Genomic DNA, 24,407 nt, shown 5'->3' on the forward strand with positions numbered 1-24,407 from the left:
AATATTGGTGTTCTATTCTAATATATAAACCAAAATTAAATGAAAAAGTACTTTATGTTAATTGAAGCACTTTTGAAAAATTCACATTTAATGAACCTAGATGATTACGCTCTGTCTAGTTTACATTTACCTATCATGTTTGTTTATATCGTATTATTCATACCCTCATAGTTTAAGTACATGTGGAATAAAATAAGAGATGCAAGGATAAAACACTGGGCAACACTAAGACGTAAGCAACAGGATGAGAAAGGAAATAGGAAAAGGCTATAAGCAGGACCAGATTGGAGCAAAAGGAGAAGTCAGTGAGTGTCATGGACGTCATGGGAATACAGGGTTTCAAAGGGAACATGTTGAGGGTCCTTAAGGCAGGCAAGGAAGGCTGGAACCTTTATTCTTTATAAATAGGATAGAGACTCATCTGGCATAGTTTTTTCAGGTTTAAAATTGAATGAAACTTACTAGTAACACTACCCTTGTTTCTCTCGTTTTACCCCGAGTCACTATTGCTAGACAGAAATCTTAAGCTTTGGAGAAATTAGTAAACATCCAGTTAAACACTTTTAAATTAAACTAATCTTTCCACCAAGGGATTTAGAGATTATTAAACATTTTATTTTGTTTTAAATGTTGAATATGCTGGATACTCACTTCATTAAAAAAAAAAAAGCTTATAGCAACAGGATGCACACAAACATGCTACATATGTATTGCATACATATCCTATGTACTTTTTCCTGCAGTTTTGGCATTAATGTGGTTTAAAAGTAATAACAGAATCAGAAGTAAAGGTTCGAATTTTAGAGTTAAGTATATTTGCCTTTAGTAGACATAAGGCAGTGATAAATTTTAGGTGTGGAAACCCAGTAAGGAAACTGAACAAATTGTTCCATTTGAAAAAAAACACTAGACAATGTTCTTATTGTTAAATGTTAAAATGGCTCCTCTTGAAATCTGCTTTTTCTTGAAAAAGCAAGAACTAAACAAAGAATCTTTTAGAGAAACGAGATAAATATTAAAACACAGGGAGTGATGTCTATCTCTAGTTTAAATATTTATACACATGTTTATTTAGCTTATTCTAGCTGTTATGTTATCATTGCTTCTTTGCCTCTGTGTCCTTCTATATGAAGCTGGCTATGTGCCCTTAAGTGATTTGAGGGGTTCTGAAAAATAACTGCCCCAAATATCTTTCCTTTTGTTCTATTATATTCCCTAAATTTTCAATAATTAGAAAATTTGAAAGTTATATTTCTAAATAAATAAAAATTTTAAAAGAAAGAAGTATTTCAGGCTTTAGCCTCCATTAATATATGCATTAGAATTTATCTACTTATATCTAAGCAAATAGAACGAGAGCACTGAGAATAAGGGTAATAGGATAGGTAAATATTGATGTTGTAATGGGAGTGGGAGAGTAATACAGAAGCAAGAGTAATAAAAGCAGAGAAGGAAGCAGGCACAGTAAGTGTTGGGAATTACATAGGGAAATAATACCATTGGGAATTACCTAAGTCCAAGGAATCTTAAGGAGTAATGGACAACCAGAAAAGTAAGATGAGGAAGTATGGTGTGGCAGAAAGACCATGGATCCGGGAGCAGAGGTTGGAGTCATATTCTTTACTATCTCTAATGGTAAACTTCTTTGAACTGATCTGATTCATTGGCAAAAAGAAAGATCTTAAGCCATATTTCTGTACAAAATCCTTCAAAATATGGCTGCTACATGTATTGGAATTGCCCAGGAGAAGCCAAACTGTGAAGCAAGACAGACTGCTCCTAATACTTGGTCTTGGGCCTTTTATTGATAGGTAGGGGGCACGCTGTTGCCAGCTGCTGTTTGTTTGAGAGATTTTAGGGAAGCCCGAATGTTCTAAAGAAGAGAGAAGAGCTAGTACAATGACTCTAGGAAGGAATTTTTTGGATTGTTAAGGAACAGAAAGAAAATCAATGTGAGTAGACCACAGTGCATGCTGAAGAAATTGGCATGAGACAAGATTAGAAAGGTAAAGCAAAGGCAAGATTATGAAGGAGTAAAGGTAAGCAGTTTGGGTTTTAGTCAATGTACTATTGAAAGAGATTGGAGAATTTAAACACAGGAGTCAGATGATCCAGTTTCTGTTATATAAAATGCCAGGAATTGGGTTGTAGGGGGACCAGTGTTGGAAGCATGGAGGCCGGTAAGGGAACTGGGGCAGTGTATGGCTACCTGCTCACCATACCCATTACCGGATTCCTTGGCACTTAGTTGAATTGGCTTTCCCAGCCTCCCTTAAAGTCAGATGTAATCATATTTCTGATTTCTCCTCAATGTAAAATGAATAAAAATAATGAGCACCACTTTTATTTCTCACCCACAAAGCCTTTTATGGTACATGTAGCAATCTGTGCCCCTTTTCACTCAACTGGCTTGATGTGAGTCCAGTGATGACGGAAGTCATGTGTTGAAAATAGTGACAACATATAAAGGAAGGAACTTAGGTCCTAAATTATTTACTCACCAGGAACTCACAACTTGGCCTTTTTATGAGTGAGAAGTAAACATTGATTGTGTTAAGATGCTAGGGTTTAGAGTTTTATCTGTTAAAGTGGTTAGAAGAACCTTAACTCAAATAGGAACAATGTAGTAAAATAAGTGAATTAAGGTGTCAGCAATCAGGAGAGAAAGTGATGGATAAGTGGCATAAATAAAATAGAAAAAACAAACCTAACAAAAAGTACTTTCATGACCATTTCCTAAAATCACTCATGTAGTATAAGGTCTAGAGTCCTCAAACTAGAATTTAAAATCTTAGACAATCCTACTTGTACACAACATTTCTCTGTGTTCTTCCATATAAGCCATCTTCTTACCTTACTTACTCCCAAATTCATATGCATGCCTGCAATAGGACAGGTTAGGGCTATCAGGTCACTAGCTGCTTAGAAGCTGGGACGTAATTCAGTTGTTGCAGGGAGAAATACAGGGTATGTACTTGATCATAACTTTTACTTTTACAGAACCACCTCCTTGAGCTTCTAATGCCCAAGTAACCCTAAGTGGCATTAGGTCTCAGATGTCCTTGACATTTTGCACCATCCTTCGAAAAAGATGTTAAAATGGGATTTGATCATGTACAATCTTTTAAGAGACATGATGCATTTCACAAGTGTGGGTGTGTTGCCATGGAGTTGTAGCTAACCACTAATTTAATCAAAATCATTCTCCCTTGTCTGAATTTCACTTTATAATATTTTTGTCAAAAAATACCAACTTACAGTGATGCTCCTTTGTGTCTTTTGTTTTGGGGTCCAAGTTCCTGAGAATGATTTATTTTTTTCTGGATGGAAGTGGTTTTTGTTTCCTTCTAGAAAAACCTCAGGTCTCTATCATTCCTTGTTAAACTAATGGTCACTAATGATTTCTTTTGACTTAACATTGAAAAGTTTTAAAAAGAAAACAGTTTCAGAAATAAAATCAAAAGCCCAAACAGAGCCCTGTATCATTTTTCAAATCTATAAATTGTATTGTATAGCATTTAATTAAGGCCACCACTGAGTTAGAAGGTGTTTGCATGTGTAAAACTCAGGTATTCTACATACCAAAACCATGTTCTCATATTGACAAGGTAGACTCTTCAAAAGATAAGAGTTGAAGTGATGTGTTGTATTATGCTTGAAAAGATTTGGTGGTTGAAAAAAATACATCAGACTCACTGTGAAAGCATGCCATATGGGTAAACCATTCACTCCTAAGTGTGGGGTTTAGCTGGTTGTACCTATGTGGACATTCAATAAATGTTCAGTATTATTTACTTTGCTATTACCTTTACTAACCTTTGGGAATGTTTATATCAAAAGTTGACAGTTTAAGAATTTGAGAGGAAAAAGCACGGATCTCTGAGTAATATAGACCTTTTTTTTAGATATGTCTCTTCTACTATTTGTCAGTATAGATGTAGATAGGCTAGTTAAAACTCAAAACCTGAGTGTCAGCTCCTAAGACAATGGAAACTAAGAAGAAAAAAAAATGGGACTACATCAAAATAAAAAGCTCTGCATAGAAGAAACCATATCAAAACAACAAGAGGGCCCACTGCATGGAAGAACATATTTGCCAATGTTATTTCTGATAAGGGTTAATCTCCAAAACTTACAGGGAACTCATACAACTTAACAAACGGAAGATAAACAATCCAATCAAAAAATGGGCAAAGGACCTAAATAGACACTTTTCAAAAGAGGACCTACAGAAAGCCAAGAGACATATGAACATGCTCAAAGTCACTAATCATCTGAGAGAAGCAATCAAAATGACAATGCGGTACCACCTCACACCTATTAGAATTGCTATCATCAACAAACACAAGTGCTGGCAAGGATGCGGAGAAAAAGGAACCCTCTTGCACTGCTGGTGGGAATGCAGACTGGTGCAACCACTGTGGAAGACAGTGTGGAGTTTCCTCAAAAAATTAAAAATGGAGCTCCCATTTGACCTGTAATCCCACTTCTAGGAATATATTCCAAGAAACCAGAAACACCACTCAGAAAGGATATATGCACCCCTATGTTCATAGCAGCACAGCCTAAGTGCCCATCAGCAGATGAGTGGATTAAAAAACTATGGTACATCTATACAATGGAATACTATTGCTGCTGTAAAAAAGAAGGAATTCTTACTATTTGCAACAGCATGGATGGACCTGGAGAGCATTATGATAAGTGAAATAAGCCAGTTGAGAAAGATAAATATCACATGATTTCACTCATTTGTAGAATATAATGAACAACATAAACTGATGAGCCAAAATAGAGCGAGAGGAAAAAAATATTTTAGAATATAATAGAAGTAATCCTGTTATTTTCAGATTTTTAATATTCCCTACAACTTTTGTGATATTGTTAGTACAGTTTTAGTAATATCATTATATTTAAAATATTTTTTCTTGAAATGTTAATTTTTATTGCATGTAACATTGTTATACTTAAAATAATTTTTCTTGAAATAATAAAATAAAATAAACAAAAAACCACACACCTCAGTGTTCTCATTTTAAAATTGAGACTATTTTATTAGTCTCTTTTTGAGGAATAAATAAGTTTTATGATCTTTAGATAGATCTTAAATAGTTTATTGAATGAATGGGACTGCCAATGACAATTTAGGACTAAGATTTATTATGCCACAAGACATGAATTTGGACTACATATTCATATATTTGGTTAATCATTTATAAATTACAAAAATTTTAATTAAGTTCTAGGTATATTGTCGGAAAATAAAGCCAATTTTTGGACCCATTAGCGTTTACAAATATACATATACACACAGCTAACACAAAATTTCAATATTAGAATATCATATATAATATGGGTATATGGGGTCATCAATATTGAGATCCTTAGGTGTGTTGCAGGTAATGGAAGCAAGAGCTAAAATTTAGTGAGAATTAATGCTTTTGTGCTCAGCTTTTTGTAATCTTGAGTTAAGGTTGCTGCAAGCTGGATATAACAGTAACAAGGACATCGATGAACCTAATTAGCTCAATAGGGTAAATTTCATTCACATAGTTTTTCTTAGGAAAGATGATTGGTAGCTGAAGTTAAGGCAGGAGATTGGAGGAAAGGTTACCAACTTGACAAGTATATCAAGTCAACAGTTAACAATAGTGAATTGCATACCTAAAATTGGCTAAGAGGATATACTATCTTAAAATAAATTGCACATTCCCCCCTCCCACACATAACACAGATGGCAATTATGTAGAAGTGATGGATAAGCTATTTAGCTTGACTGTGGTGATATTTTCACAATGCATGCAGATATTAAAACATTAAGCAGCATGCCTTAAACTTGTAAAATTTTATATGTCAAAGATATCTCACTAAAGTTGTGTTTTCCTTTGACAGTGGTCATTTCCTCTTAGAGCAGAGGAATAGCCTAGCTAAGCATGGGTAATGGAAGAGGATTTACATAGCAGGGAATGATTGGAGGAGAGGGCTCCAGAGCAAGAGGATAGAAAGGGCAAGTTAGGGGAAGAGTGGTAGTGAGGTTAAAGTTATAGTTAAAGATCTCTATGAGGTGAATGAGTTGAATCACGGGAGTTAACTGGATGACCCTACTTCCATTTCAAGGTTAAGCTAAGGGGTACTAGCATTCTGTCTGCAATAACAGCATCATTGTATTGAGTGTGACATTGTTCCAGATGACAGGACACAGCTACTAGGGGAATGATCCAAATGGTCAATAATAAACAGAACTGTGTTAATAATGTTTTGGTTTCTTTTCTTCAACATTTTAGTCTAAGGTTTATTTCTCTAAAATTTCTTAACTGCAGTTAATATTGAATTCAGAAACATTTAACTGTAATTTTAGAAGCTGAACTGACCATTTGCTTGTTCACTGCATTAAAAATATTTTCTTTTTTTAGTCAATACTTACTTGCTAAATCAGATTGAGTGTACAAGTCTAAGCAGCCATTGAGAGACTTAAAAAATACTTTCACAACCTCATTTCTTTGAATAAACTGACGTTTGTCACATTCCACTGCATTCCTTAGTTGTTGTTTTTTTCTAGCTGTAAAAGTACATGTGACTACATAGTACATTGAGTGTCCATTTCTTAGCAGCAGTAGCAGCAGCATCTGCTCAATACCTGGCTCTTTCATGGGGCAGTTACTGGAGTTCTGATCGAGTCTTCTAGTGTATATGGTTAGCATTCAGATAGGTTTCTTAATACTACTTTCCTATTTTTTCCCCTATTTTATTTTATTTTTTTAAATTTTGTTTTATTGCTTAAAATATTACAAAGAGTAGTACATATGTCTCCTTTTTATTTTCCCCCTTGACCTTCCCCCGGCCTCCCCTATCCCCCAGTGTCTTGTGTCCATTGGTTATGCTTATATGCATGCATACAAGTCCTTTGGTTGATCTCTTACTCCCTCCCCCCCAACCCTCTCCGGCCTTCCTGCTGTAGTTTGACAGTCTTCGATGCTGCTCTGCCTCTGTATCTATTTTTGTTCATCAGTTTATAATGGTCTTTATTATCCATAAATGAGTGAGGTCATGTGGTATTTTTCTTTCATTGACTGGCTTATTTCACTTAGCATAATGCTCTCAAACTGTGGTACATCTACACAATGGGATACTATGCTGCTGTAAAAAAGAAGGAATTCTTACCATTTGCAACAGCATGGATCGAACTGGAGAGCATTACTTTCCTATTTTATTGGAATCATCTTAAAGTTCCACAGGGTTGTTTTAAGTAGTTTTCCTTGAAAAAACATTTTTATTTTTGGGGGGAGGCGAGGGGTTTATACTTATGCTAAATTATTTGTTATTTATTTATTTTTTAAAAACTTGATTGTTGAAAGTATTACATATGTGCCCTTTCCCCCCATTGACTCCTTCTAACCTGCCCCTGCCCCTGACCCCAGGCCTTCACTATCCTATTATCTATGTCCATGGGTTATGCATATTATTCATACAAGTTCTTTGGTTGATCTTTTCCCACCCATCCACTGAAAAAACATTTCTTTAAAAGCAATGTTCTTTTAAATACCACTAAGACAAAACACTCATTATGACATTCTTCAGCATGATTTCTTTTCCTGGGACATTTATTTTAAAACCAAGTTGCAGTGGAAAACCAGCATCTGTGTTATAGAACTTGAGAGCATATCACACCTTCAAATGAAAATGCTAAAGCGTGAAGACAAAAAATTAGTGCTAAAATTAACAAATGAAAATGACTCATGCATTTTAGATACACAGACTCCTTTAGAACATGTCTCTTTGAGCCTTTATAGTTATAGTCATGGGGGCGGATGGGAGTAATGAAATGGAAAAACTATGGACTTGCATACAAATCAAGAGACAGTTTTCAGTTTCTAGATCAAACTCGATTCTGCCTACTATCTAAATGGGCTTTCAGCTATAACTTACTGTTCCATGTATCCCAGTCATTCTTTCTGCCCCAGAAAAAGACAGATTTTCTTCTATTTGTGAAAAATGCTCTACAATTTTCATCAATACCAAATAGCTAATAACCATTTGCACCAACCCTGTAAACTTCCTGCCTCATCATTATTATTTTGTTCAGTTATTTTGATACTTCATCAAAAAGAACTTTTCATCATGGCTGTACCCTATCTTCTTTTTTGCTGATTTAATTAGGCAGCAAGAAAATAAAATTCTTATTTTTTGAATAAAGATTGTGGGTTGTCACATATATTTATTATTTTCCTACTCAAGGCCCTCCCTAAAATGACAGAGGAGTAAAATTTTATAAACCCACACAATCAAAGAGAGAAAAAAAGAGAGAAGGTGATAAAAAATAGGATATTTTAATGAATGTTTGAAATATGTAAACAGGAGGAATAGTGGTAATTATCAGAGCAGAATAGTGGCCAAGCACATGACTTCCCTTAGAGAAGAAATGAAGCCTTACTAATGTGTGAAGGTCACTACTTTTTCTTCATCAGAACACATATACGTACATTTATATAAAAATATATCTACTATATAAAAATAAGTATATTTTATAAATAAATATATTTAAATTTATTATATATTGTATATATTTAAATGTGTCTAAATATATATGTGTAGTATTTCAGAGGCACATAGGATTAGTTCCCTCTTTAGAGTCAATATACTCTTTTGCTTCCAATGAGGAAACAATTGGTCTTAAAAGCATTTCAGTGTTTGTATCTCTGTTCTTAAAAGGAATTCTTTAACATGCTGGGAATTATGCAATGCCCATTTCTATAATAAAACATTGTGATACATGGTTTACCTACATTGTGATTTGGGGAGAAGAGAGAAAACAATTATATACTCCTTTGTGCTCAAAAACACTTTTCCATTATATATTCTTCATCTCCATGAGATTTTTTTTGTCCCTTTAAATGTACAAAGTAAATCTATATCAAAGGCTAATAATATTTGCTACACAATTGTTCCCATATTTTAATGATACCAATTATTTTGGGAATTATTTATGCCATAAAATGAAGGTGTTAAGGAGTTTTACAATGACAACCCTTGCCTGTGTGAAATAAAAATGTCTTTAAAAGAGTTTACATCTATAAGCTTTGCTTCTTAGACTGAGGTTAGGATTTAATTTCCTAAGAATTGACCTGCGGAGTAGATCGGACAATTTACTTACTTACTGACATCATTTGTTATCATGCTCGGATCAGAGACGAGCAGGACTTACAGAAAGTGACGTAGCTTCTTGTTCTGGATGCCCCCCTTTGTGTGTTTGGGGCACTCCTGTGTACGGCCATATTTTCATGTTAATATCTGCTATAGATATTCTTTTAGCTTCACCTTTTCTACTTTTTATCACAGCATTCTGACAACCACACCTTCTCACTTTTGTATTTCAATCAGGTCACAAATGGGGACATGGTTAGGAACATAATGATTTTTATCTTTGAAATCTCACTTATTAGTTTATTATTCATGGTCGATAGCATTAGAGATAACCTGGGCATTTTATATCCTAGAATTTAATAAAGATACGCACAGACCACAAGATATTTTAGTATGAGAATATTCTTAGTTATGTAGGTGGTCTTTTTGCAAGATTGGGTCAAGTAGCCATGTCTTACAAAGTAACCTTACAGTATTTGCAGTACTTGATTATGAAAACTACATCGTTTTATATTGAGTATTTTTTCATTTGAAGAAGTGACAGTTCTATATTTGGATAAAAAAATACTCAATCATTTTCTACAGCTCAGTACTCTTTGTTCAAAGGTAGAAATTATGTCTCCTCTGCAACTGCTTGATTGAATTACAGAGCCACTCATTTATTTTCAAAGATTGTGTTTCTATTTTCATTTCTGTCTTTTTTTTAAGTGTTCTGATCATTAGAAGGGAAGGAAGTCTCTCAAAAAAGCTAAGATCAAAGACTATTCTGTTCATAATATTCAGGCTGGTTTTAAAAGTGTTATGAATTATCAAAGATTACTGTCATTCTCTTTGAGAAAAGATCCTTAAAAGTTGAATGCTGCTTTAGATTGTTTCAAGTCTTTGATAGTATATATATTAGAACTTTAAGTATTTTGATAAAACAAAAAATTCGGATATGTAACAGAAGCATCTATTTAGCATATAGCTTTTTTCTATCTCAAATTAATGATTTCACATTTCAGTTTGTAATTTGTAATTTGATGAAGGTGGACATGTGTATACCTATGAACCATTCCACAATCAAGAAAATTAACATTTCCATTACCCTAAAAAGTTTCCTGAAGCTCCTTTGTAATCCTTCCCTTTCTCCTCCTTGATCCCCTCTTCCCCTCTTCCCAGCAACCAGGGATCTGCTTCCTGTCACTATAAGGATAGTTTACATTTTCTAAAATGTTATGTAATTGGAATCATACAATATGCTCATGTTTCATTTCACTCAATATAATTAAGATTCACTCATGTCACTGTATATATCAATGTTTTATTGCTGAGTACAACTCCTTTGGATGGTTATGCCCTAGCTTGTGTTTTCATTTACCTGGAGATGAACATTTGGGTTGTTTCATAAAGCTGCTGTGGACATTAATGTATAAGTCTTTGTAAGGACATATATTTCTTTTTCTCTCCACCAAAGAATAAAATAGCTAAGTTATATATTAGGTAAAAATTTAGCTTTTTAGGGAACTGTTTTCTAAAGGGATTGTACCTATTTACATTCCCAATAGCAGTGCATGGTAGTTCCAGTCTCTCCACATCTTTGCCAGTATTTGGTATGATCAGTTATTTTAATTTTCGCCATTCTAATAGGTGCTTGATTGTTTCACGTTATTGTTGTAATTTGAATTTTTTTCTAATAAGTAATAATTTTGAGCATCTTTTCATGTTTGCCATGAATATATCATTTTGATGAAGAGTCTGTTCAAATTGTTTGCAGATTTTTGTATTGGGTTGTTTGTCTTGTTATTATGGAGTTTTGCAAGTTTTTACATGTTTTGGATACAAATCCTTTATCAATATGATTTGCAAATGTTTCCTCCTGGTCTGTGGTTTGTCTTTTTATTTTTTAAGCAATGCTTTCAAAGAAAAGAAGTTCTTAATATTGATTAAGTTCAACCTATTTTTTTTTTCATAGTACTTTAGGTGTTGCATCTAAGATAATCTGTGACTGACTCAGATCACAAAGATTTTCTCCTATATTTTCTTGTAGGTTTATAGTTTTGGGATATACATTTAGATTTGTGATGCATGTATGAGTTCAAGTTCCTTTTATACAAAGATATTTCTTTTGATCCAGCACTGTCTTATAAATGCTGTCTTTTTTCCACCATATATTATCTTTGCAAGTTTTCCTAAAATCAATTGACAATGTATTTGTGGGTCTCTTCCTAGACTCTATATTTTGTCCCATTGACATACTTGCCTGTCTTGGTGGCAATAATGTAGCATACTATGCCATTTATACTGTACTGATTAATGTAGCTCTAAAATAAATCCCAGAACTTTGTCCTTTTTGTTAAATTTGTTTTGACTATAGTAAGTTGATTGCATTTCTATATGAATTTTACAATCAGCATGACAATATGTACAACTAAAAAGCCTGCTGGGATATTTATTGGGATTGCATTGAATCTAGAGATCAAGTTGGGGAGAAAAAACACGTTAACAATATTGAGTCTTTCAGTCTCTGAACATGGTGTATCTCTTCATTCATTTAGGCCTATTTTGGTTTGTTTTGCTGTTCTGTAGTTTACAAGTAACACTTGCACATATTTTGTCAGACTTAAGTCTAAGAATTTCACATTTGGGGTACTATTGTAAATGATATTGCTTTTTTTTAAAATTTCTATTACATAGAAATGATGTTTTTTTGTATATGGCAAACTTGTTAAAACATTTATTACTTCTAATAACTTTTTTGGTATATTTCATCAGATTTTCTACTTACACAATCATGTTGTCTGTGAACAAAAACTGTTTTGCTACTTACTTTCCAATCTGGTTGGCCTTTACCCTTGCCTTAATGCATTGCTAAAAGATCCAGTACAATGATAAATAGCTGTGTTGAGAGTGAAGTCTTATACCTTATGTTTGGAGAAAAGCATTTAGACATTTAACATTACTTATGACATTAGCTATATATTTTATGGACTTTATCAGGTGAGGAAGTTCCCCTCTGTTTCTAATATGGTTAGAGTTTCAATAAGCATTTGATGTTGGATTTTGTCAGATCCTTTTTAAGTATTTATTGAGATGATCATATGGCTTTTCTTATTTAGTCTCTTACTATTGATAGATTTGATTTCCTAAAATGTTAAGAATTTTTTATATGTATGTATGATCATTTGAAAATGATTCATGAAGATGTTTTGGCCTTATATTATCTTTAAAGAAAGTGAAATAATAGCCTAAATAAGATTGCTTGGAATTATTATATTCATAAATTGATTAAAAAGTGAATTTATTATTGGAATGATAATTATATAAGTTATTCATTAATCTGCTGTTATAATTATAAGTAATCTTTTTTCAATACAAAGGTTTTTTTAGAGCTACTTTGATTTCTTTCATCAGTTCTGTAGTTTACAATAACACTTGCACATATTTTGTCAGTCTTATGTCTAAGAATTTCACCACTGTAAATGATATTGCTTTTTATTTTAATTTCAGATTGCCCATTTCTATCACATAGAAATGATGTAAATAGAAATATGTACTCACTAAAGGGAATTTGATGCAGACAAAGGAGATAAAAAAGAAAGACATTTTAGTAGCCCCAAAGTACATATTTCCTTCCAGTACTTTTGGGTTGACATAGTTAACTTAGGGGTTGGGGGTGTACGCACCCAGACATGCTTGCTTGTGTGTGTGCACGTGTGTTTGAGTGGTCAAGGTTTTACAGAATTATGATCATGTCTAACTAGATTTTCTAATGAGGTGGTATTGGAGTATTTTTTTTCAGAGTAGTTTCTTATGTCGGATTATAGTCATATACCCCTATTGATATATAACAATTCATAATATTTACTATCTTTAAGCTACTTCAAGTTGTCTCCGTGAAAGAACATGTTCATTGTGCAAGTATTAGGCCTCTTGAAGTCACAGGTTTCATCAGGTGTGATGTGCTGCTCTGATGATGATCTGATGATTTCCCTGGGAACACCTACAGGCTGCCATGAGTTAGGAAGTGCACTTATGGATAGCTACCCAGGTTGTCCCTCTTATTTTATATGACAACTAGAGGCCCAGTGCACAAAATTCATGCACTTGGGGAGGAGAGGGTCCCTCAGCCTGGCCTGCACCCTCTCGCAGTCTGGGAGCCCTCGGGGGTGTCCACTGGATAGCTTAGGCCCACTTTCTGCGGGAATGGGCCTAAGCCAGCAGTTGGACATCCTTAGCGCTGCCTCGGAGGCAGGAGAGGCTCTGCCACCTCCTCTGCACTCGCCAGCCGTGAGCCTGGCTTCTGACCACTGGGGCAGCTCCTGCATTGAGCGGGATCAGGCTGAAACTGGCCCTCCGACATCCCCTGAGGGGTCCCGGATTGCTAGAGGGCACAGGCCAGGCCAAGGGACTCCACTGGTGCATGATTGGGGCCGGGGAGCGACTCAGGAAGTTGGCCAGCCAGGAAGGGACTGCAGGTGGGCTCCAGGGCATGTTCAGCCCATCTTGTTCTGTCCCAATCATCTGGACCCCAGCAGTAAGCTAACCTACTGATCAGAGCGTCTACCCCCTGGTGGTCAGTGCACGTCATAGTGACTGATTGACTGGTTGACTGCCTGCCCCCTGGTGGTCAGTGCACGTCATAGTGAATGGTTGTTCGGTTGTTTGGTTCTGCAATTTGGTCTATTTGCATATTAGCCTTTTATTATATTGGACTAGGGGCCCGGTGCACAAAATTCGTGCACTGGGTGTGTGTGGGGGGGAGTGTCCCTCAGCCCAGCCTGCCCCCTCTCACATACTGGGAGCCCTCAGGCGTTGACCCCCATAACCCTCCAATCGCAGGATCGGCCCCTTGCCCAGGCCTGACGCCTCTGACAGAGGCGTCAGGCCTGGGCAGGGGACCCTCATTTCCCCCCATCACTGGTTCTGCCCCCAGCCTAGGCCTGATGCCTCTGGCCCAGGCATCAGGCCTGGGCAGGGGACCCCCAGACCCCTCCGATTGCTGGCTCTGCCCCTTGCCCAGGCCTGATGCCTCAGCCAGAGGCGTAGACCCCCATCACCCTCTGATCACCTGATCGGCCCCTTGCCCAGGCCTGACGCCTCCGCCAGAGGTGTCAGGCTTGGACAGGAGACCCCCATCTCCCCCCAATCACTGGCTCTGGCCCCCGCCCAGGCCTGAGGCCTCTGGCCCAGGAATCATGCCTGGGCAGGGGACCCCCATCTCCCTCTGATCGCTTGCTCCACCCCCCGCCCAAGCCTGACGCCTCTGACCCAGGCTTCAGGCCTGGGCAAGGGGACCTTCATATCCCCCCAATCCCCGGCTCCGCCCCCCGCCCAGGCCTGATGCCTCGGCCAGAGGAGTTGACCCTCATCACCCTCCGATCACCAATCACCGGATCGGCCCCTTGACCAGGCCTGAGGCCTCTGGCAGAGGTGTCAGGCCTGGGCAGGGGACCCCCAGTTCCCCGTGGTTGCAGGCTCCGCCCCTGCCTAGGCCTAACGCCTCTGGCTGAGGCGTCCAGCTCGGGCAGCGGGGACCCGCAGCTGCAGCGGCCCCGCAATCGTGGGCTCCGCTTTAGGCCCAGGCAAGGGACCCCTAGCTCCTGGGACTGCCAGCTTCGACCGTGTCCAGCTCCCATCGCTGGCTCCACCCCTACTTCCTGCTATCACTGGCCAGGGCGGAAAAGGCGCCTGATTCTCTGATCATGGCTTGGGGGCAGGGCAAAGGCGGCCCCAGGGCCGCCTTTGCCCTGCCCCCCAGCTCTTAGCTCCCCCCTGGGTTTCTGATCACTGTCAGTGGCAGGGGGCTTCTTCCTGCTTTCCCTTTCGCCTCCCTGCATTGTGCCTACATATGCAAATTAACCGCCATCTTGTTGGCAGTTAACTGCCAATCTTAGTTGGCAGTTAATTTGCATATAGCCCTGATTAGCCAATGAAAAGGGTAGCTCGTACGCCAATTACCATTTTTCTCTTTTATTAGTGTTGATTCCTCTTTTCTTGAGTTCTTTATTTTGAGTCATTTCTTATTCATTTGATTTATCAGTTAAGATTGGGTTCAGCTGTAAATAAAAGAAATCTCAACATAATAGTGGCTTAAACAAAACATTTTTTAATTTTTATTTCGTGGGGAATAAGTCCAGAGGTAGGTAATTTCATTCAGGTGTTTCACAGCATGGGGTCCAGGCCACTTCCATCTTCCTTCTTTGTCATTCTTGGTGGGAGGCTTTCCCCTTCCAGGTCTCTTTCTGGTCCTAGATGGCTCCTGACCATTGGGACAGTTCCACTGCATTCCAGGCATTGGAAACGGGCAAGGGATAGAAGAGAACCCCTTCCAGCTGAGCTCGCCCTCCTCCAAATAATTGTTCTGAAACTCTTAACTTCCATTCATTCTCCTTGGCCAGAACACAATCTCATGGCATACCTAGCTTCAAGAGAGCCTGGGAAATGTGGTTTCATAGTGCAGAAAATTTCAACTCAAATAAAATTCAAGTTCATTTATTCAGAAAGAAAGGGAGGCAACCATCTGAAGTACTTTTTGTCTTTAAAACCACTTCATACAACCAAATACAACCAAGCTGTACCAAGTAATTTTCACAAGAAAGATACACAAATGATATATTTTTAAGCCATTGCAGAACTATGAAACTCTTCCTTCCAATTTTACACATAAAAGGTAATTTCACCAAGTATAATGTGATTGGGTTATAAACATTACAAAGATCTCGGAACACCTTATCATCACACTCAGTGTTTTAGGCAAGCTTCAAAGTCAGACTTAATTTTTCCTAAGTAACCTGTTCTGGTTGTTATTTTGTTTTATTTTGCTGTCTCTGTATAAATAAGACTTACTTATTGGCATATAACATTGATTTTGAAATGATACGGTCTGCTAATATTTTGTCACATAGAAGTATATGCTGTTATGTGTAGCTTCCTAAAAATGAAGTTTTCATCTAGATGTGACATTTTCCCTGTGGAGAAATAAAGTGTTTCTATGGATGGAGGAATGTCAAATACCCTTGCTAAAATTTTTAACGTGTCTTTATACCCTAGCCTTGATACTAGGAATCATCCAAAGCAGATTTTCAGAAAACCTACTATACTGTCTCTAAGACAATGCCTAAAAGTAGGTGCATTTCTCTCTGAAATACTTTGGGTCAGGTGTAGAATTAAATTCTGTCTATTGACTTGGGAAAATCAATAAATTGTCTTTACATTGGTTATCTACAGTATATAGAGAGTAAAAAGTAGGTTTTCTTTTTCTGCTTGTATAGAGCAGTATCTTCAGAAACACTTGGTTTATAATTAATGCATAAAGTTTCTAAAAGGATTAGAAACTGATTGAGGTAATTTGTATTATCTTATTCCAAGAGATATCTATTGCTGCACAAAAAGTTATCCCAAAACTTTAGTCACTTAAAATAATAACATTCATTATCATAGTTTCTATGAGTCAGAAATCCAGACATGCTTAGCTGATCCCTATGTCTTCAGAGTTGGGACATATCATCCTATGGACAAACACAAGGGAAAATATACCGTAGCTCTGTCTCAGGTGAAAAACCATTGCAGTTAAAACACCAAGCATGCACACAGATATTGTTTTCTCATCTTGCTTATATTTGCTTGGAAACGTTGCCTTTCTTTTTTGTTTTTGTTGCTATATACAGTGAATAATTGCTACAGAAGTGATCAAAGGAGTACCCTTTAAAAATTATCTTACTGCCAGCTCTGAAGAAACAGAACAGCCATAGAATGAATTCTAAGTTAGGAATACACTTTCATGAAAGTATCTGTATTGTCTTGAATTTTCAGAAAAACTACCCTTGAAATATGATACTTAAACTAGGAACCTACAGCCCGTATATTATTGAGAGGTGAATAGAATTTCTCATAGTTGTTTAAGTAATAAAGATTGATCTTAGCTATTCCCCAAAATATATAATAAAATATTTCTATTTGATGACTTAGAAAGATGTGTTAAATGTTTCACTTGATTTGTGTATTTAATATTGAACCATTTCCCATATAGTTATAATTAATCTCTCTTTATTTCTTGCTCTCTTTGGCTACTTTGGGAAACAGACTAAGATGCTTGGTGAAGCAGCTGGAAAAAGGTGATGTGAACATTGTAGACTTAAAGAAGAATATTGAATATGCAGCATCTGTGTTGGAAGCGGTTTATATCGATGAAACAAGGTACATTTTAACCTCCTCCTCTCTCTTTTATCTTCTCTACCTCTTTTCCCTCTTTCTTGATGTTCCTTTATCTCAAACATGAATTTAGCATATATTAGTCATGAAATTAAAATCAAATCTTATTTAAATTTAAGAGGTTCTTCACTGAACTTAACTGTGATGTTTTCTTTTAAAGGTGCACATTGTAATCCAAATGTTTGAATATCAAGAAGTAATCAAATAATAAAGTCATAAAATGAATAAATTAAAGTCTCTTTTCCCCCTTCCCTCACTGTCTTAAGCCCAGATTTTTAAGTGTCAGAAACAGATATAGGCTTTTACTAATTTTCACTGATGTAAGGATTTTCCTATTATTTCAAGACTTCAGAGTTCCTTCTGAGAAAATGGGTGTCACATGCACACACGTTCTCTGTGCAGGCCTTACTAAGGGGCATCCCAATGTGTATTTGATCATCACCTAAACCTCATCAACTAGCCTCCTGATTATCCGAGTGGTGAAGAGATAGGAAGTAAGGATTTATTTGAAGGGAGTTGTAAGCCTAGTGCTGTGGCTCTCAACCAGGCTATTTGCCTTCCAGAGGCCATTTGGCAATGTCTGAGGACAGCGGTTTGGTTGATGGGAGAGTGCTACTGCCATGTGATGGGTAGAAGCTAGGGCTGCTGCTAAACATCCTGCAATGCACAGGAAAACCCCCTGGCCCCAACAAAGGACTATCCAGCCCCAAGTGTTAATAGTATGGTTATGAAGAAAGCCTGGCCTAACAGGAGAACCATGCAGTTTCTCTTTCTTCTCCAAGGGGGCACTTACCCTGACCTGTGGTCATGAGAGGGAGTCCTGGGGACCCCGGTGCTAAGGGAAGACTCAGTAAAGTATGATATGACAGTTCTTGAGAGATCTGCCCAGTGTCTTTTGGAGTTCAGAGAGTTCTGAGGCTGGCTCCTAACTCTCATCTCAAAAAAGATAAAGGTGACAGGCTTATCCGGACTACATTGAATTCACGGTTAAGAGGCACCTGTGGAGGGGGAGACATGCACTTCCAGCGTTTAGCAGAGAAAAGGCCCTGAGTCTTTTCAGTGTCATGAGGCAGGTGGAGTAGAGGTCTTTTGAAAGGAGTAACCGAAGAAACTGACTTCAGATAGTAAAAAAGAGACTGCATGGGGTGATTGTTGATATAAGAGCCAGGATAGAAATCATAAAAATTCAGCGCAAATAATAGAGAATATATAATATTCAAGGTACCCTCTTGGTGTAGCGAGTTGTCTCTGAAGGACCCACAAAGTTTCCCCAGGAGAAAAAATAACCAGCATTTAGCCATTTGTCATTTAGATGATGACAAATACGAGTCTTGTAAGACCCTTTAACCTCTATAATTTACTGCCCCCCCCCACCACCACATTTTGAACAATGAAAAATAGCAGAGTGAGTGGGACAGGAGACGGAACAGGGAGAGTGAAGACATCTATCAGATCCTTTCCCTCCTGCAAGTGCCCCTGCCTGAGTCAGTCCTGAGCTTGGGAAGGTGAGAAACGTTAAACCAGAAGTGAGATGAGATGGAAGATTTTATATATTGATGTATACTGAGCTTAAACACACACACACACACACACACACACATGCACACACACACAATGTTGTTTAATAGGTAATACATTCACATGACTAAAAAAATCAAAATAGCCCAGCTAGTGAGGCTCAGGGATTGAGCATCGACCTATGAACCAGGAGTTCATGGTTCAATTCCAGGTTAGGGCACACGCCCAGGTTGTGGGCTCAATCCCTGGTTGGGGTGGGGGTCATGCAGCAGGAAGCCAATTAGTGATTCTCTTTCATCATTGATGTTTATATTTCTCTCTCCTTTTCCCTTCTTCTCTGAAATCAATAAAAATATATTTTTTAAAAATCAAAATAATGTAAAGAAGTGCCTCATGAGAGTCTTGCTTCTACTCTTGACCCAATTTACTCAAATCCCCAAATTATAAATGTCCTATGTATATTATCAATAATTTATTACAAATATTTATTTCATATTTTTATCTTCTTTTATGCAAAGTTACACACTATACACAGTTTTTCACTTTACTATCCCCGCCCTCAAATAAGGGAACTTAGAGATCTTCCTATATCACATGCTGAACTTTTAAAAAATATGTATTTTTATTCATTTCGGAGAGGAAGGGAGAGGGAAAAAGAGATAAAAACATCAGTAAAGAGAGAGAATCATTGACTGGCTGCCTCCTGCATGTCCCCTACAGGGGATGGAACTGAAAACCTGGGCTTGTGCCCTAACAAGAAATCAAACCTTGACCTCCTGGTTCATAGGTGGATGCTCAACTATTGAGCCACACCAGCTGGGTCTGAACTTTTTAATATCAATGAGAATTTTCACTAATAACGGACAGAAAATGGCATGGTGAAGGCATTGCTGCACAGGTAATTTTTTCTTTGTCCTCAGAAAGGAAGTCCTCTGTTCAAGCATGGTTTATAGTCATAAATTAAGAAAAAAAATGTCATAGGCACATTTTTAGATTACAAACTCTATGCAGAATTGTGTTCTTAGTTAACTTTCACTGAATATATATAAATGAATATGATTCCTCTAAAGAGAATTCAAAGTGTAAGTTTTAAAAATCTTACATTGTTCCTATAACTTCCTTGCTCCTTCATTTTTATGTGAGCTCTTTATTCTTCACAAGTTTACTGAACTTAGAATGTTTAAGATTTCTCCAATCTGTCCTTGACATTTTATTTTTTACATTTACTTATACAACTAAAGAATTTTACCTTTAAGAATGATTTGGATATTTACATTATTCATCTTATAAAGGCATAATACTGACCATCTGATATACCTGAGTGTTTCATCTTCCATTTGATAGATTATTACATGTAATATTTATTAATTTTCTAGTTGTATTTGCCTCCCCAGGAAGGTATAATTTCATAGATATTCTATTAACTTAGTTCCCCATTATCCTTAATTCATTTAAACATGTGTTACATTCCAAAGTACAGTTCCTTTTATTTGAAAATTGTTCTTTTGTGGGAAGAAAAATGCTTAACGGCTTCATGGGAAAACTGTGGGTGTTTTCTCTTTACTCAAATGACTTAGAACTTTTCACTATTTTATTTTAATGCTTCTGTGCTTCCATGGCATCTTGATTTCTAAATTGGATTAATAATAATACCCCTCATTTGTGGCACCTTCCAAGGGCTCTGAGTTTCATTATCTCATATTAGTCTCACCACAATCCCATGCATCTGACAGGGTGATTACTATTTTCTGCATTTTACTAAGAAGAGAACTAAAGTACTCAGAAGTAACATGGTTTGCCAAAGGTCACAGACCTAGGCATTGCAAACCTGGACTAGAAACTAAGGGATGACTTATTTATTGCTCTTCCCTTTCTAACTGGCTCCTCTCAGAGTATTGCTATGAAGCTGGATGGTTTTCAATGATCTCTGGAAGAGTTAGATGACAGAGTGTAAAACTTTCTGATAGTTGGAATTGTCAATTCTAGAAAAACAATGTCTAACATGTATTACTAATAGCGTATTATTATGTCTTGGTAGGTGCCAAAAGCGCTTTTAAGAATTTTAATGCACTATTTCATTTAATCATCACAGCAATCCTATGAGATAGAAACTTTATTCATTACTATTTTACGTATGAGGAAAGAGAGTCCCAGAAAAGTTATGGTTCTTACCCAAAAGACACAGAGAGTAAGTTAAAGAATAGAGTTAGGGTCTTGGCAGCCCACCTCTAAGGATTGGGCTATTAAACACAGTCCTCATCTGCATCCTTTAGTAATTCTGCCCAAAAAGCGATTTCAGAGACTTACTGGAAGTTTTGATGAAAGCTCACATGCCGTCAGTGGTTGCATCTCTTCCCAACTCTGCCTTCAGGATGTCGCAATAGGAGTATTTACACTATGGACATTGGAAAAAGCTGCAAATCAGGATTTTTTTTTCCTGGAAAGCCTATGGTTAAACATTTACCATCATGTCACTGATTAGACCTAAGAGCACATCATATGTACCTTCGAAGGCTGTAACTTCAAGATTAAAATACCAGCTCAAGAAATTTTGTAGTGAAATACTTGATGTGATTTGATTTCCTATACACTCAGCGGGACACCCAGCAGTAGACAGGCTGCTTTTGTTGAGACGTGTGTGCAGTTATTAAATTGCAATTGCCTTAGGAGTATTAGTAAAAGAGTCCATTCAGGAGGAGGAATGAAGAAGCATTTAGTTGCTTTTAAACTTTCAGTGAAGAACCTGCTGACTTCTGAGATGTTTTTAATGGAAAATTCTCTTTCTAGAAAAAGAATGTTTCAATGAGTATTCCAGAGAAGCATTTTTTGTTTGAGATTTGGATTGGGCTGCATTTAAAGGTTGACACCTAATAAAGCGGGAGGAAACACAAACTATGAATTGAATTAAAACCCAGAAGCGCACGTGCACACACGCTCTCTCTCTCTCACACACACACATACACACACACACACACACACACACACATTTTCCTTGGTGACTTGTTGACTGTAGGGTTTCAGTTAAGAAAACAAAGCAAAACAAAAATCTCTCTTGAAAGATGATTTCAGTCAGAAAAATAAAAAGAGTTTCTGGCAATTTGAATTCTGACCTTCTCTGAGGGAGTATAGCACAATTCCCTAATGAATACCACTGTTTGTTGGTTTTTTAACAAGACATTTCAAATGCAAATGCCAATATTTTATGAGCACTGCTTTCAGATGTGTCCCTAGAGGCTATTGTTTTTCAAAGCTGCTCAGTTGCCTAAAAAAAAATCCTGTTTGGTTGTCCTTATTTGAATTGGGATACTGCCAGGCAAAGTAGCATCCTTAGCCTCATGAATTGCTAATTCCTGAAGGTAGGCGGCTGACTGGGAGGTATACTTTCAGGGGTAGATATTATGCTTACTAATCCTGCCTCACAATATAATTTGCAACTTCATTTTCTTAGTGTGAAACCACCCAAGTCCCATGGTTACCGTAGTAAGAGCACAGACTCCAGATTCAGAAAGACTGGGCTGTTCAAAGCCTGGATCCTTCACTTGATACTCTCTTGCTTTAAGAAAGTTACTTAACTTCTGTATTTCCTAACTTTATTATCTGCAAAATAAGAATAATTATGCTGACCCCACAAGGTTGATCTGAGGATTAAATGTACAATATCTGTCCGAGTAAAAGTTAAATTATAACCACTCTTTTTAGCGTGCTAACAAAAAGCAGATACTTCTGGGTACAGAACATATTAAGATATACGATACCTCCTAGTGGAAATATCAATTTATTTATTGAGAGCAGTTTTGATCATGAAAAAATAAAGACAAGGAGAGCTCAAGTTACCAGGAAATGAAAGCAAAGTGCAAACTGATGGAAAGATACCTAATGGGATATACATCTTGATAAAAACATTCTTAATTGACTTCTGCATCTTACTCAGTGTTAAAGGTCCTTACTTTTGATGAGATTACCTGGGATGAGAATGCGTGGATGCAAACCAATACTTCAAGGGAGTCTGGTGGGAATTGAATGAAGTCCATGGACTTCACTACCACCTGCACATCATGATGGCTAACTCCCTTCAAATCCTCAAGTAGCTCTACAGGGATTGGCTAAAACATATTTACTGGTGAATTAAGTATTTATGAAGTCCCTGAAATGAACACCAGGCACAGTGGTTATCAGAATCCGGGGGAGATAGTGGAGAGAAATGAGTGCCAAGAGCCGGGAAGGTAAGCCTAAGCAAGCGGACCAGTGCTGCAAACAAGAAGCAGGGAGGTTCAGAGTTCCAGAAAGAAGCTCAAGCACTGGGCAGACGGCTGGAAGAAACACTAAGTAGCAGAGGGAGTGACATGGAATAAGATTGCAACCAGGCAGGATTCATCGCGCAATTACGGCTTTAATGTTAATGATTTTTATTTAAAGAAAGATCAGGTTGAGAAGTTATCCTTTGGAAGTTATCCAGGAAAAGAGACTAATAGCCAAACACAGATGGAAAATGTAGATGAAGATGGAGCCAACTAGTGCACAGCCAGGGGCCTTCAAAGAAGCAAAACATGAGTAGCCCTGTAAAATCAGAACGACTACTTACCATTTATTTTAAACCCAGTGGCTCAGCGTGGGTAAGAGTGCTACAATAAAATTAGGACTAAAATAGAGACGATGGGCTGTAGAACGCTGGGATCAAAGTAACATGGAGGAGAAACCCTTTGTGGCTAATCACTACCACCTGCACATCATGATGGCATCGACTCGTGTACTTCTTGGAGCTGGAGCAGGGAGGAAGGAACAGAGAAAGGAGCTGGACTAATGAACACCTATCATAATTATTTCAATTGTGACTGGAAACCCAACCAAACCAGCTTCAACAAATTCTGACAAAATATCCATGGCTGGTGACTGGAAGCAGAGGTGATTTGAGCAAACATGATGTCAAAGGATTAGCCTCCCTGTTTTGCTTGCTGTGGAATGGCCTCTTTCTGATGCTTTGAGCAGTAGCAAGACAAGGCAGTGGCAGTATTTCCAAGCTTTACATCCTCACACCTTCAAATGCAGCAGGAATGAGAAAGAGTTGGCTCTAGTTGGTAAGATGCTTATCCCTGAAACAATCATGCCCAGGGGAACGGCATATACAATCCAGTGGTCAAGCATCTCATGAGGCAGGTAAGAGGTCAATTTTATTTAAATCACATGCCTAAGAATTGGGAAGGGAAGAAAGTGCTTTTAAAACGAAACCACAGTTTCCTCTCTAGAGTGAAAATTAAATCATGCAAGGGGACCTGAATCAGGGTCTGAGGAGGATGTTGAACTACTTCTATCCTGGCTTTGCTCTTACTAATGAGACGCCTGTGGGCAAGCATTGTTGGTTTTCCTCCCAGTCACTGGTTTCCTTACATGGAGGTAAAGTCTCCACTTCCTTTCTTTTCTGGAATTCTGTGGTTATATCTACAGTTCCAAAGGCCTTCACAAAGACCTGCTCATGCCTAAATTACCCTGGCAACCAGGAGGGTGACAAGAGAAGGCTGGTTAGCTTACTGGGTGAGCTTACTGCTTACTGGGGGAGCATT

The 24,407-nt window shown here is 37.5% G+C and overlaps 1 protein-coding gene across 4 annotated transcripts in view; it reads left to right on the top strand.

Moving 5' to 3' along the window:
• The window catches only part of PDE1A (phosphodiesterase 1A), a 259,091-nt gene that overhangs the window by 156,252 nt on the left and 78,432 nt on the right, over positions 1–24,407 (top strand). For all 4 annotated transcript variants that reach the window (XM_059703921.1, XM_059703924.1, XM_059703923.1 and 1 more), the window contains one exon: positions 17,203–17,316. In XM_059703921.1, coding sequence (XP_059559904.1) covers positions 17,203–17,316 — 114 coding nt within the window. The remainder of the gene's footprint in view (positions 1–17,202; positions 17,317–24,407) is intronic.

This window comes from Myotis daubentonii, chromosome 7 (genome assembly GCF_963259705.1).
Source record: "Myotis daubentonii chromosome 7, mMyoDau2.1, whole genome shotgun sequence".
Classification (NCBI taxonomy): Eukaryota; Metazoa; Chordata; class Mammalia; order Chiroptera; family Vespertilionidae; genus Myotis; species Myotis daubentonii.